Consider the following 15,743-nt stretch of genomic DNA (forward strand, 5'->3'; position numbering starts at 1 on the left):
CAAAGGAGTCATTATATTGATAGGATACAGCCCTAATTATTGAGATCATGAGAATTCCCTTGTCACCCATGTTACTCTCTAGCTCAATTCTGATAATAAATTGATGAAGGAAGCAGCCACAGCCCAAGAAGTCATGATGACCGGGGGCTCAGAGACATCAGAGATGAGAGCCACCCCCTTGCCCCCATCCCAAGACTAGTAGAGATGCTGGCTGAGCAAAAGGAGAATATAGGATGGGAAGGAGAAGAGAAATATTAGTATTAGAAACAGTGTAGCAGTGTAGGCCATCCTCTCTAGAATAAATACCCAAGGAAAAGAAACCCACCCAATCCCTGGAGAAGCTATTCTGGGATGAGGTGAAATTACTATACAAAGCAAGTGGGGCAGCAGTAGGAGCTTCTGAGTGCTATCCACATCCTCTCTTTAGGACCAAAGCATTCATTCCCAGCTGCCTGGAGAGCTGGTTGCTGATGGCTCCCAGATGGGGCTCCTTCTGGGAGTTGCCCAGACAAAGGAAATTTCCTGACCCAAAGTGTGCCCTCCCATCTGGGTCCACGTGGAATTTCAAAGGCCCAGGTCTGTTGCTCCAGTGAGGGACAACTCTGGAGGGTCATCCTAGCTTTGGAGTTTCCTGTGCTATTGCTAAGGCCTGTTGGGACTGCCTCATAGTTGGGCAGTCCACCTTGACCTCTGCCCAGTGCTGTTCTCCTCATTTCTTTAGAGGTGTCCTTCCCAAGAACACCCCTAACAAACATCCTTCCATAATCTCTGACTCCAGGAAGCTTGGCAGAAGATGGATACCCATTGTGTGAAACTCCTACTAGACAGGAAATCAGGAATGAACAATCTTAATGATCTCTATGTTTGATAATTTATAATTACATCTCATTTTCCTAATACCCTTCTAGGGCTCTGTAGAAGGCAAACCCCCGCTCCCCCCCCCCAAAAAAAAAAAACCCAAAACAACAGACAATCAATACCTTCTGACTACATCTCCATGACAAATAAGGTATGGTTCCTCTTTGGATTTTTGTCCCCTGAGTTTGGAAATTTTCTCTCAGATCTGAGAAAACCTAATTGCTTCAAATCTACCCCTGAATTTAACACTTGCCTATGAGAGGTGCTTTCTCACAGTATAACTTGTAGTCATCACTGATCTTCTTTATGGCCACCTTTGGATACTTAAAGCAGAGTTCCTCGAAAGTCAGGCTGTTTATGTCTGTGAAGTAAGGAAAACAGAGAGTCTAGTTATCCACTCTAGGTTCAAATATTCACTGACTTTTCTTGGGCATATGGTTTAAAGTGCCACTTAAATAGGACAATAGTGTTTTGGTGGAATGCTTACATAAAGAACATAAGTTTTCTAAGCCAAATTAGAAAGAAAGAAACATGGCCTTTCCTCCCCTCTAGAACGGGAGGATTCTGTCCTCTGGAAGGCTTGACCCATTGAGATTTTTCTGCCTGAGGGAGGCTAGTGTACAGATGTGTGATGCAGACAGAGCTACTTACTGTTAATGCACACACAAGAAATATCTCATTCAGAGCCAGACGTGGTGGTGCACACCTGTAATCCCAGTGGCTCATGAGTCTAAAACAGGAGGATCATGAGTTCAAAGCCAGCCTCAGCAAAAGTGAGGCGCTAAGCAATTCATTGAGACCCCGTCTTTAAATAAAACACAAAATAGGGCTGGAGATACGGCTCAGTGGCAGAGTGTCCTTGAATTCAATCCCCAGTACCCCAAAAATAAAACCCAAACCAACAACAACAAAAAAAGAAGAAATATCTCATTCAAATGACTGGTGATCCATTCAAAGTAATCATCTTTTGTAAGGTGGAATAAATCTCAGATATTTTGCTATAGCTTCAAAAATGATGAATTTAAGGATAGTACATGGCAAATAATGTTAGGACCTTTATTGTTCTTAGCTTTGACTTCTGGAATTAATTTCAGAACTGACAGTTCATATATCCAAATAGTATCAATAATGGCAAATCATTGTTCATTGGGGTGGATTTTTTTTCCCTAGAAACAACCACACATGATTTCTGGTAATGCATGGTGAATTGAGAGGTAACATCTTTGTATCAAAAATATTGTGGGACGATAAGGCTGAGCTACAAGGGAATTTTAGAATGTTCTGGGCTATAGAAAACAGAAAAGCAGCACTTTGTCTTCTACCAAGAGGAAAACACTCCTTTGGGTTGACTTGTGGTGTTCACAGTTCATCCAGTTGCACAGAGTTCTTCTGGACGGCTCCTCTCAGGCCAGTACTTAATGCCACTGTCCTCCTGTGAGCATCATCGCTGTTATCCCCACCCTCACCACCATCATCTGTCAGTCAGGACCATCCAGTCACAGTGGTGGGAGCAACGCATTGTTTCTCAGTGAATCCAGGTTTCTAGGCCTGAGTCAACCCCTCCCTCACCAAGCAATCTTGGAAAAGTCTTTTCGCCTTCCTGGGACTCAGTTTGTCCACATAAAAGGTAAGAGCATTCTAGCTCGGGTGCTCTGTGAGTTTTCAGCGCAGTTTATCAGGCCAGACTCGAGCTCCCAAAAGCAGTGGGAAAGGACCTGATGGAGTGCATGAAGAGGGAAGGAGAAGGAAGGAGATGGGTCTCACTCTTCCTGGCCACACCTGGCTCTCCAGAGTCACCCAAGGAATGCCCAGCACCTAGCATGTTCACCAGCCATCCTTTCGTCCACTTTTGTCATTATTTCTGGGGGAAATTTTGGAAAGTTCTGGTTTTAGAGGGAAGGTGGAACCTCTAAGGTAAAATGAGAGGGCTAGATTTAAATAAGCATGCCCAAGCATGGCTCCAAGGGCAATCATCCAGGGCATCTGCTTTGTACAGAGTGTCTGTTGGCGTTTTTAAAAAGAGCGTTACATTTTTTTTTTTTTTTTTTTTTTTTTTTGGTACTGGGGATTGAACTCAGGGGTGCTTAACCACTGAGCCACATCCCCATCCCTTTTTTTATATTTTATTTTGAGACAGGGTCTCACTTAGTTGCTTAGGGCCTCACTAAGTTTCTGAGGCTGGCTTTGAACTTGAAATCCTCCTGCTTCAGACCTTCGAGTTGCTGGGATTACGGGTGAGTGCCACTGTGCCCAACTGAGCACCTGCTTTCTTTTATTACCACTAATATTCTCAATGATCACTAAACCACAGGACTTTATCCCACTTTATAGCTGCATAAATGAGGTTCAGAAAGCTGTAGTAACTTGCCCAAGCTCACCAGTGAGTGGCATTTACAAAAGCCTAAGGGTTCAATGGTAATAACAGTGGCGATGCTTGAAGGGGCAGGAGCCTGCCCCACCTTGAGCGCTTTGGCTTCCTCAGATCCACTAGGGGGCGCAGCAGTCTGTCAGAATTCAAATCTGGCCTCTGTCAGGGAGGTTGTGACCTTGGGGAGATCATCCTCTCTGGGCCTCAGTTACTTAGTAATTAACTAAGTAATTTAAAGATCAAATGTGGTAATTTTTGTATCCCATAGTGCTGACACTCAGGAAATAATCACTAAATGTTAAATAATTATAATTTTCCAGTTTCCTAGAAGGGTTAAAAAAACCCAAACAAACACAAACAAACAAACAACAACAACAACAACAAACAAGCCCCAGTGACATATCTTACCTTCCAGAAACACTGGAGACTGCAGTTCTACCTGGAGAGACCCAGCTTGGCGTAGGTTCTCAGTCGCTACGTTTGGCCACTGCATCGAATCCATTTTCTCCATGTTAGCCAAGGCCTGGGTTAACTCCAGAGATTTCTGCATCCTCTTATAAAGAAGAATGTTCTCTTCTTTGCTTATAGATTTTCTTCTATGGCACCGGTTTTTGATGAACCGTGTCTGAGTCTAAGACAGGGAGCAGAGGGTGGGGAGCAGGCAGCATTTTACATAGGAATTAGACCAGAAGCAAGAGTTTTGTAATAACTCAGTCCTCCTTATCTCCCTGTTACATAGCCTTATGCTGATTGTCTTTAATACATTAAGAGCCAGTGCTCTTTTACACACTAACCCCCACCCTCTTTTAATCAAACCCACTTTTCCATAGGGAAAATTTTCCAAATGAATGTGACTCTTTCAAAGTCAGCTTTGTTCTGAATCTTTTTCCTTGAGTGGCTTATCTTTAGAATATCGGGGACTAAGCCAATCTCCAGTTGCCTCCAGGAATAAATCCTAATTTCATTTACTTTAACAAACAAGCCTTCTAAAACCACCTTCTCCTGTTCCTTAACCAAATAAGCCTCCTCTTTCCTCAATCCCACAATTCCTCCTCAACCCAAAGTCCCTCCTACTGTAAAAATGAGAAACCAGTAGTCCTCTTCATTCAGGAACTCATTATAGCAGGGGCTGAGTATCTGAAATCCAAACACAACACAGGTATTAGGAGGTGATGCTCAGCTTGCTGCCTCTTTCTGTTTTGTGTCCTCATGGAGCAATTGTGCTGCATGCAGATTCCCCGAGTCTCCAAATTAGAGATCTGAAAGCACTGCACATCAGCTATGACCAGCCAACGGCTTTCCTGTATTGCTCTGAACATAGCAGCTCTAATTTTAAGTCTCAAAGGATAGCAATAGATATACACTTAAAAAGTGATATAATCAAGTAACAGATCTGAGTTCTTGGGGAACTAAAGTATATTTCTGAGCAAACACAGCTCACTTATTGAATCCTGGCAACATATAATGTAATATAATGCCACTGATTAATGAATAAGCTCTAAATATATATTGAATATGAATGGTGAAAGAGATTGTGAAATGAATACTCTATTAATGATCCTTCCATTTTACAAGATTTCTGAGTATAATAACTAATAACTAAATCATCAAATTGGTTTAAGAAGTTATACTTAGTAGATAATTTTTCATTGAAAAGATAATCATATATCCAGCAAAATAACAGTAATGGATAATAAATATAACAAACACTATTTAAAACCTTATCATTGTTTCTTTTTTTTTTTTTTTTGGTACTGGGGATTGAAGTCAGGGGCACTTGACCACTGAACCACATCCCCAGCCCTATTTTTTTGTTTTATTTAGAGATGAGGTTTCACTGAGTTGCTTAGTGCCTCATTTTTTTGCTGAGACTGGCTTTGAACTCGTGATCCTCCTGTCTCAGCCTCCTGAGCTGCAGGGATTACAGGCATATGTGCCACTGCGCCCAGCTTTATCATTGTTTTTGTTATGATGTATTATAGTTTCTTTCATATTGAGCTTGTTCATCACTTGATAAACTTTCCTGGCCCCTCCTCAGAGCAGTGTGTGATGTGACAGACCAAGAAGCACTTTTTGTTTCAGGTGTTGTGGGCTCTCTGGTCTCTGTTGGAAGTACTCAGCTCTGCAGTTGTAGTACGTGACAACGTGTAAACAAATGGGCATAGTTGTGTTGCCATAAAACTTTATTTGTGGACGCTGAAATATGGTTGTTATATGATATCTGTCTGTCATGTTACATTTCTCTTTCGATATGTTTCAACCATTTAAAATATGTACAGCCAATCTTGTAGTTTGCTGGCCATGCAAGTACAGATGGTAAACTGAACTTGGCTTCTGGGTTACAGTGTGCTAACCTTGTAATAGACTGAGTAGGAGTTTGGTCACTGGCCCAGCACCGTCAATACTTCACAGAGAGGCCTTTGGTCTTGGTCTACTGTCTGTGTATTGTGAAAAGGAGGATGTGAGAACCTCACAAGGCCCTGTCTTGGTCTAAGTTTCTATGGGTCTGAAAAGGGGTTGGAAAAGAATAAATATTTGTGTCCATACTACTTGCTGGACATTGTACACATAGTGTTTTTATTAAAGGGAGTCATATGACCCCTGATATACTGATGAGGAAATCAAGGATCAGAAGTGCACAGCAACCTTCTACCTAAGACCAAATTTTGAAAGTGGAAATGTTACAATTGAAACTCACCTCTGTCTGCCCCTTCTCATTATCTTTTGTCTTGATTTTTTTAAAGTTTTTAAAATCATGGTAAAATATACATAACACAAAATTTGCCATATTAACTATTTGAAGTGTATGATTCAGTTACATTAATTATATGTACAATATATGTACAATCATTTCTTTTTCCAAAAATTTTTCATCACCCCTAACAGAAACTCTGTAACCTCTAAGAAGGTACTCCCCATTTTCCTCCTCGAATCTCTTAGTAACCTCTAAATCTTTCTGTTAGATTCCGTCTTTTAAATTTTTTTTTAGTTGTAGATGGACACAATACCTTTATTTTGTTTATTTTTTTTTTTTAATGTGGTGCTGAGGATCAAACCCAGTGCCTCACACATGCTAGGCGAGTGCTCTACCACTGAGCCACAACCCCAGCCCAGATTCTCTCTTTATCTAATTAAGAAACTTTTTGTTTAATTACTTGTCATCCTAATTGACTTCTCACATATCTCTGCCAGTGTCTAAGGAACACCTTACTCTGTTGCTGAGAATGAGAGTTGTTCTAACAAGGGGAGGGAGGAGTGGTGGACTTCTGGATAGATTTTTAAGGCTGAGACAACAGGATTCACCAATCTGTTAGACTTGGGTGTGAAAGGAGGAAGTGGATCAAGGATGATAACAAGATTTTTAGTCTGAGAAACTGTGATAGTTCAACTTACCTATTTACCAATACCTTCAATATTTTGCAGGTAGGGGGCTTTACAGTGAAAGTCTGCTAATCCAGGAAATATAGTCCTAATCTGATCCTCTGACCCTACTCCACAAAACACAGGGAGGCTTCTAGTGTTTCCTTAACCAAGAACTGGGCTTAGGAAAGCTACATTTGTGGATCTACTGAACTGCTCTGGCCTGATACTACCTGGCTGTCCATCCCAGATAATCATGATGTGTTGGAAATCAAGAAGGACATAAACACTAAGAACATCTGAATTCTGATCCTTATTCATCTACCAGCCAGTCATGTACTCATTAGGCTAATTTACTTACGTACTAATAGGCTAATTACTTAGCCTTTCTGAGTCTCAGCTTCCTCATCTGTAGAACAAAGACAACAATACAATGCTGCCTGCCCTTGGAGTTGCTAAGACTCAGAAGGAGACAAGGTACGTGCATGTGACTTATAAGGCAAAAGCATTATAAGCACTAAATAATCACATGTTTATATTTATTTTTGCTTCTCGCTACCCTTTATCCTGCTGTACCTTAGCAGATTAACCTGTATGGATACCATCAGGCTCTCTTATCCTCTGATTGGGTTCACCTCATGAGGTGTCCTGGCAGGAAATGGGAAAGCAGAAGATTCCCTCTGGATCAGTGTGGACTCTACGTCCCTTAAGGGATCACTACCTTAAAGGAGACACTGCTGTGTCTCACTCCATACAGTTGTTCCCTCCTGATTCTAGTAACTGCTCCCTCTCCTCAGTTCTTCAGGCCTAGGAATAATAAAGGTGCCCCATCCTTTAACAACTTTGTGGAAGGTATTGTGCTGTCTCTGTGGTCTCCCCACCCCATCCACTGCTCTGTAAGCAGACCCTTTTATTTGGCTCTCATCTGTTATCCAACTTGACTTTTCCAATTTGTTTTTTGCCAAGCATCTGATGACACAATAATCACGGGCCTCACTTTTTTTATTCAGGATATTCCTTTGCTTTTTTTTTTTTTTTTTTTTGGTACTGGGGATTGAACTCAGGGGCACTCAACCACACCCCCAGCCCTATTTTGTATTTTATTTAGAGATAGGGTCTCACTGAATTGCTTAGTGCCTCGATTTTGCTGAGGCTGGCTTTGAATTCGCACTCCTCCTGTCTCAGACTCCTGGGCTTCTTGGATTACAGGTGTGTGCCACCACACCTGGCTATTCCTTTGCTTTTATGTAATGTTTTGGTAATAAGTCATTCCTCCCAATTAGTTATCTCCTTGGTAGCTAGTTTAGGAAAGGAGGATCCCACTTTTCAATATATAACGTGCATAAGAGAGTTAGTAAAACTTATCTTTAAAATATCCTGATTTTCATGGTTTTGGAAGACTGAAAATAAGGAAGTGAAGGTGGATACTGACCACTCCCCCTCCCCGTTCCATTCTACTTGAGAGTTTTTTCTGGTTCATGGAAACTTGCAAAACTTGTGCCTTAAGAGGTTAAGCAGCTTTTCAATATATGCAGATTTATGTGGGTAGATATAATTAACTTAGCAAGTATAGATGACCAGGTAGGGAGTTTGGTCAGTCTTGACTTGATCTGCAGAAATTAACTCATTTCTTTGAGGCAAGGCTTACCTTGCAAATTTCCCTCTGGGCTTTGGGAATCCAGGGGGTCACATCCCCGGAAGACAGCAGCTTTTTCAGGCCTTGAATGGTTTGAGATTTGAGTGGTAAGCATGGACCAAGCTGCTCATTCAAGTAGAGCTCACAGATCCTGTGACCCAGCATGTGACGAAAGATGGCATTTCCATTATTCCTGTTATTCATCAGAACACGCAGGAAATGGTGTAGGTCCTGCCACAGGTCCAGGAGTTGTCTCTCCACTTTCAATTTCATCTTCTTTAGGTAGTGCCGGAAGGGACTCCCTGCATGGATGTCAGCACACAGGGCCCAATATGTGTACCCCAAGGGGAGGCTTTTCCTCATGGCCTTATGGATTGTCATCTGTGAAGAATAATTAATGATAGGGGTGGAAGTCCTCATTTGGGTGGAAAACTTTGTCTCAAAGAGGCCCTCCATGAGGAGGTGGCCCTTGGATTTCTTCATAGTGAACTTCTTAGCACAGGGATCATCATTTTCTAAGGAACTGATTATTGACTCCTTTGAAGAAGCCACTGTCAGGGAAGACATCTGTGTCACCATCTTCTGAGAACTCATCTCCTGTGTAGGCATAGTCCTGCTATCCGGCTTGGGACTGGTTTCCAGAAAGCGAGAGTCCGCTTCTGCCATGTGCCACATCCTCCTCCTGGCCTTCTTGCTTGAGTACTGTTTTTGGCAGTGGTAACTCTTCCTGATGCTCATGTTCAGAGGGAGTTCTCCCTCGTGGGTGTAGCAAACGCTGTACAGGCGAGTCTCATACTCCTGCATCAGGCCTTGGCAGGCCTCCTCACTGGCCATTGCCACCTTGGCGTGGGTGTAGAAGTTGGGGAGCCAATAGCTCTGGACTTTGAACAGAGCCACTTTCTGCATGTGGCTCAGGGTCTCCCTTCTGGTGGTTGACTGGTTGGGATGCCAGATGGAGAGGTTCAGGAGGGAGTCTGGAAAGAACATAGAGAGAAGAAGGTGAAAGTGGTGTGGTGGTGATGAGGGAGGTCTTTGTATTTAGCCGCACAGAATTCTGAAAGCTGGATAGGGAAGACATACAGTGGACCCATTTTTAGGTTTTTCTCAGTACACAGTGACCTTTTTCTCTGATTATCTTTCTTCTTTCCCATAGAAATGAGGCATATTATGAGATTTCTTGAATAACGTTTAGACTACTGAATGTTACTGTAAAGAAAAGCAAAAAGTATAAGAAACGATCATTAAGAACAATGATACATATATCTGAACGTCATTCTTCAGGATCCGAGATGACCAATGGAAAGGGTTTGGATTGAATAATTTGAAAGAATCAAATCTTTCAAATAATAGCCCTCACTAGCCTGGACATTTTAATGTTATCAATTTTTCAATTATCTAGATGAATAGAAAAAAGTATGGCTAATCCCAAGCAGCAGATATTCTAGAACACATTGATATTTCGATTTGAAATGCTTTCTTATTTAGCCAACAAATAAACATGGATGGATCTGATGTTCTAAAGAGAAGGTTGACGAACTTTTTATGTAGAGGGCCAGATAGTAAACATCTTGGGCTTTGGGAACCACATACAGTTTTGGTTGCATAATCGTCTTCTTCTTTTTCAAAATCCTTTGAAAATTAAAAACATTCTTTGCCTATGGGCACATATACTGCTCTTTGGCCCATGGGCTGTAATTTGTTCTAGAGAATCCAAGGAGAGCTGTGCAGGCTCAGAAGATATAGGGACTTTTCAATTACCCTGTTCCAATCCATCTTCACTCCTTCCACCCACCCTGCACTGGCGGGTAATATCTCAGGAAGAGGCAAGCACCAGACTACCCACGGACGGCTGGTCTCTTTCAATCTTTCCCCAGTTAAGGGTTGGGGTTCCCACCGCCATTCCTGATACCAAAGCAGATAGAGAGGGTGGCAGTCTGAAAAGCAAAAGACTAGGGGCTCCTAGACACTGGATTGGTTTTTTGTTTCCATCCTCCAAGAATTTCACTTCAGATATGCTTTATAATTCTTACTGATGTTCACGTTGCAGAGCTTTACTACCCTGGACCCCGACTGCAGATGGTTGGCCTTCAGCATGAGAAGGAGGGACAGGTAGTAGTCTCTCATTTTCAGGTCCATCTCATCTATGCTCAGGATCTTCTCAGCAAGGATCCAGAAATCCACCAACTCTTCACCTACAGATCAGACAGGATGGGCTTGGAGCTGCCTAATCTTGACCCTTTGGTAGTTGCTTCTGGGTGAAGCCACTTGTACCCCCGCCCCCCATCAGCCTGTTCGGCTGCATCATTAGTAATTCCTCAGGGTAAGACATCATCTCCAGAAAAGTCCTAGTGTGGGGGAGGATGGGAGCATGGGGAGAAGGGACTTAATGGGTAGTGGTCCTTTGTGACTTCTTGTTGTTATTGCTCTTACTAGAAAAACTATCACTTCAGGGAAAACTACAAGACTCTGAGTATGAATCATGAGATAGTTTTGCCCCCAAAAAATGAAGATCAGAGGAAAAAGAGCATTTCCTAGATTGTGGACACTGTGAACAGCCTGCAGAAAGACGCTGGGGTCAAAAGTCACCAAAGACCCACATTCCCTATTTTACAACTTTGCAAGAGCCAAACTGATTGGCAAACGGAAAGATATAACCTGTCCTACTTCTTCTTTACCTGGAGACCCAGGGTTTCACCCTGAAAACTAGGACCTGTTCCTAGTTTAACTTAGCCCTGATGAACTGGAGTGTCTGCCAGAGCAGACATTTCCAGCTTCCCAGCTCCCAGAAATCACCAGACACCCCAGAAGAGAAAGCAGAGATTTCCCACACGTTCACCTTTTGTTCCCCATTTCCCCACCCCAGTCGCAGTTTTATAAAGCCCCGCAGGGCTCTTGTTCATCTTTAAATCCCAATCTACTAGCCCACAGGCTGCCACAAACAATGCCCAATAAATAAATGTTAAGAGAATGAATGAATGAACACAAGGGACCCTGACTGCTTTTACCTCTACTATGGATCCCAATTGTACTGGATTTTTACCCAAACTGTATTATTAAACACTTCTTATATTTACCGTAGACACTCTAGACACTCATAGCTGTCAATGGGAGATCCAGGACAACCAGAGAACTATTAAGAATGACCCAAGACAACTTGAAGGGACAAATTCAAGAACCCACCTGCGCTGCCCTTGAGGAAGGAGCAGAAGCGCCACATCCCTCTGACTCCACCAATGCACTTCTCCAGTAGCCACTGGTCTGCCGCCTTCCATCTCATCATCTTGGCTGCCGGAAAAAGTCCATGGTAAGAGGGAGAATGAGCTCTTCCCCTGCCTCTCTCTCTCAGTCTTGCACACAGCAGACGCCCATTTGCTCAGTGTGAGTAAAGAAAAATGGTGGCCAGTGAGGGAGTGGGGTCCTGACAATGGAGTGCTTTTGAAGTTGGGCACCATGACATCTAGTGACATGGGTCAAGTGACATGTGGTTCCCACAGACAAGCACACAGTCCACCCTCCACCCAAGGCACCTCCCCGTACAGTCTCCACCTGACCATGATCTTGCCCTCAGGGCACATTTTCATCCACCTTTACAAATGTCTATATATAATGAAAGGGTGGTTGAGTAGAGAGGGGGATTTGTTATAATGTTTTCCTCCATGGATGCTCCTGGACCTTAACTTTGTCATGGTAGCACATCGTTAATTTCCTTTGGTTAGTGAGTCAAAATTTGCCCATGTAACCCCAGATGGAAATTTTGTTCATTCATTCATTCCACAAATATTCATTACATGCCTACTAAGTGCCAGATACCATTCTAGGTGATTTAGATACAACAGCACAGAACAAAAATCCCAGGAGCTTATATTCTTGTGAAAGAGACAATAAGCAATAAGCATGATGAGTAAATGCTTTCTCTACTAAGATTAAAGGTTACAAGCACCATAGAAAAAAAGGAAGAGCAGAGCAAGGTAGAGGAGATTGGGAGTTCTGGGGGCACAGTTGGGATGATGGGAAGGAGGTAGTATCACATAGGATCTATGGTCAGAGTAGCTTTTATTGAGGGGATAGGATTTGCCTGGGCACATGAGGAGGTGACAGGGAGCCATGTGGACATCTGGAGGAGCATCCAGGTAGAGGGAACAGGCAGTGGAAAGGCTTGAAGTGGTAAGTGTCCTGCATGTTGGATAAACTGCAAGGAGGTCAAGGTGGCTGGAATGGAGTGAATGGGGGTGGTGAGAATAGGAGGAGATGCGGTCAGAGAGGAAACGGAGCCAGGCCTCTCACACCCGGAAGGTCACTGAGACAGGAGCCACTGGTGGTATGTGTGGGGGAAAGTGCAGGCACAGTGGAGGAGAAACATAATTTGAAGTGCATTCCCTCCTCCCAATTTTTTATTATAGTAAAATACATCTAACATAAAATTTACCATTTTCACTCTTTTTAAATATATGGTTCAGTGTTATTAAGTGGATTCATAAAGTTGTTCAACCATCACCACCTCCCATCTCCAAAACACTCTTCTTCTTGTAAAACTGAAACTCTGCATCCATTAAACAATAACTCCTCATTTCCTCCTCCTCCCAGCACCTGACAATCATCATCCTCCTTCCTGTGTCTGATTTTGACTATTGTACATTCTTCATGTAATGGAATCAAACAGTATTTGTCTTTTTTCTCAGCACAATGTCCTCAAATTTCATCCATATTGTAGCATATGTCAGAATTTTCTTTTTAAGGCAGCACAATATTCCATTGTATGTATGTAACATTTTTGCTTATCTATCTGTTGATGGACACATAGTTGTTTCCACATTTTTTTGCTATGTAGAGAATGCTGCTATGAACATGGGTTTACAAATATCTCTGAGTTGGGCATAGTGGTGCATGCCTATAATCTCAGAGGCTCAGGAGACTGAGGCAGAAGGAGGATCCCTGGTTCAAAGCCAGCCTCAGCAATTTAATGAGGCCCTAAGCAACTTAGTATGACCCTGTCTCAAAATAAAAAAATAGAAAGGGCTGGGGATGTGGCTCAGTGGTTAAGTGCCCCTGGGTTAATTCACTGGTACCCCACAAAAAAATCTTTGAAACCCTACTTTCAGTTCTTTTGAGTTTATACCCAGGAGTTAAATTGCTCAATCATTTGGTTCATTTTTGAAGGACAGTTTTGCCAGACATAGAATTATTGACTACTTGGATTTTTCTTTTGGAAATTTAATATACAAGCCCACTTGCCTTTGGGGCTCCAAAGTTTCTGGATTATAAATCCACTAATAATCATATGAAATCCCCTTATAAATGACAAGTTATTCCTTCCTTGCTGCCTTTAAGATTCTTTGTTTTTTCCTTTCAAAATTTTATTATTATGTGTCTTGGTGTGAGTATCTTAGAGTTCATCTTTCTAAAAGTTAACTGAGCTTCTTGATGTTTATATTCATGTTTTTAATCAAGTTGGGAAGTTTTCAGCCATTATTCTTTAAATATTATCTCTTCCTTCTTTTCTTGTCTAGAACACCTTAAATGCATATTCTGGTGTGCTAGATTGTGTTCCAAAGGTCCCTGGGAGACTGTTCACTTTCTTTAGTATCTTTTCTTTTGTTCCTCTGATTTAATAATTTCCTCTGACTTATCTTCAGGTTTACTGATTCTTTCTTAAATCTGTTCTAGTCCATTCTATTCACTGATTCCCTCTACTGAATTTTTCATTTCTGTTTTTCTCTTTGGTTTCTTTTTGGCTTTTCTGTCTTTTCATTGAAATTTCTGTTTTGTTTACATGTCATTTTCTGAACTTTTCCTATATTGTTCTTTAGTTCTTGGAGTAGCTTAAAGGCAATTGTTTTAAAGTCTTTGTCTAGTATATCTGTCATCAGATCTTTTCGAAGAACAGTTTCTTTTGTCTTATTTTTCCATGAAATGGACCATACTTTCCTGTTTCATTGTACGCCTTGTGACTTTTTGTTAAAATTTTGACATTAGAATCTAATAATGTGCAACTCTGGAAATCAGAATCTGCCCCCCCCCCCCGCCTTGCCCAGAGTTTTCTGGTTTTGTTATTTATTTTATTTATTTGAGGGAAAAAATTAATTGCTGCAAGATATTTCTGTGTCAAGATAAGTTTGAGGTATAAACTTAGGTCTTTGCATGTCTTTTTTGAACTAGTGCCTTTCCCTAGGTATCATTGATTACTTTCTAATTAGTTTCTTTTAAATTTTCTAGTTCTTAATCTCTGACTCCAAAAAGGGGGAAAAATTAAAAATAAAAGAGGGACTAGACCCTCTAAGGCTGAAATTACATCAGTAGATGGCGAAGGGCTTATAGCAATGGGGAGGTAAAACAGAAATGGCTGCCGGTGTCTGTGGACCTCTGTGATCAGAAGAAGCAAATAGCACACAGATCCTGTCTATTTGGGGTCTTCTCTGATTTTGCGACCCTCACAACCTGTGTCCAGGCCTCTCTGTGGGCTGAGACTGTGACAGCTGTCAGCCATGGAGCTGGTGCTTGGAGATAGGCAGCTGCTACCATGCTAAGAGCTGTACAATTTACTGTTTGAGCCTTTCCCTGAAAGTTGTGAGCCTCAACGGACTCCAGAGTAGGAACATCATATAGATTCTGTCAGTGTAATTCTTACCCAGGTATGGGAAGAGATTACCAGTGCTTCCTAATTAGCCATCATCCTACAATCCTCTCACTCTCTTCCCCAAAATTATGCTTTAAAAGGCTTTCTCTGGTTGCTGTGAGCAGGAGAGCAAGAGTAAAGTTAAGGAGATTGAGATGATTCCAGTATCAGTTAAGAAATAATGATGGTGATTTAGAACAAATGATAATAATGAAGGTGGTAAGATGTGTTTGATTCTGTACATATGTTAGGCAATTTTTTCATACTTTATGACCATTGTGTAGTTTCTGGCTACAGTGAGATAAATAGACTATCCCACATGACTCCTGATTATTGCTCCAGGTACCAATTTTTCAGCCCAAGATTTCACCTATTGCTACACATAGGTTGGACCACTCACATGTTTACAAAATGTACAAAATGCAGCTGGTATTTTTATCCTACTGGCAGACATAGGATAATTATATAATATGGCTTCCCATGTTTCTACACAATACACACACACACACACACACACACACACACACACACACATTCTGTTTACCTCCTTCTTCAGACTTAATGAAACTGATTAATTCCTGACAGAGAATGTAATTGAAACACAAGTTTGTTTTGCAGAAGAAAGGTAACCGATATTTTTCCAACCAGGTCAATAGTCCTTTGTATTTGGCAATCTAGAGAAAAACCAAAATAGCAACAGAAAGATAAATGAAATTTAACAGTTAAGAAATGCTGCTTAGCAAGTGGTGATAAATAACCTCACACTTGGCAGTATCTGACTGGAAGTAGAGGTGTGTTGATTAAAAATCCTAAGTTCAGTGGAAACACAAGATGAAGCTCCTAAAGAAATGTATGGACCCGTATGGATTAACAAGTTTGGTCTTTCTTCAAAAATTCTTCCGTATTTC

General features: G+C 41.6%; 1 protein-coding gene across 1 annotated transcript in view; it reads right to left on the minus strand.

Moving 5' to 3' along the window:
* The window catches only part of RGSL1 (regulator of G protein signaling like 1), a gene marked incomplete at its 5' end in the record, with an annotated part of 42,423 nt that overhangs the window by 20,330 nt on the left and 6,350 nt on the right, over positions 1-15,743 (minus strand). The window contains 7 exons of the mRNA XM_081298238.1: positions 1,112-1,219; positions 3,635-3,857; positions 4,301-4,363; positions 8,235-9,196; positions 10,253-10,414; positions 11,403-11,507; positions 15,380-15,509. Of these exons, the coding sequence (XP_081154364.1) occupies positions 1,112-1,219; positions 3,635-3,857; positions 4,301-4,363; positions 8,235-9,196; positions 10,253-10,414; positions 11,403-11,507; positions 15,380-15,509 (1,753 nt within the window). The remainder of the gene's footprint in view (positions 1-1,111; positions 1,220-3,634; positions 3,858-4,300; positions 4,364-8,234; positions 9,197-10,252; positions 10,415-11,402; positions 11,508-15,379; positions 15,510-15,743) is intronic.

The sequence above is a fragment of the Spermophilus citellus genome (genome assembly GCF_964194105.1).
Source record: "Spermophilus citellus genome assembly, chromosome: 6".
NCBI lineage: Eukaryota > Metazoa > Chordata > Mammalia > Rodentia > Sciuridae > Spermophilus > Spermophilus citellus.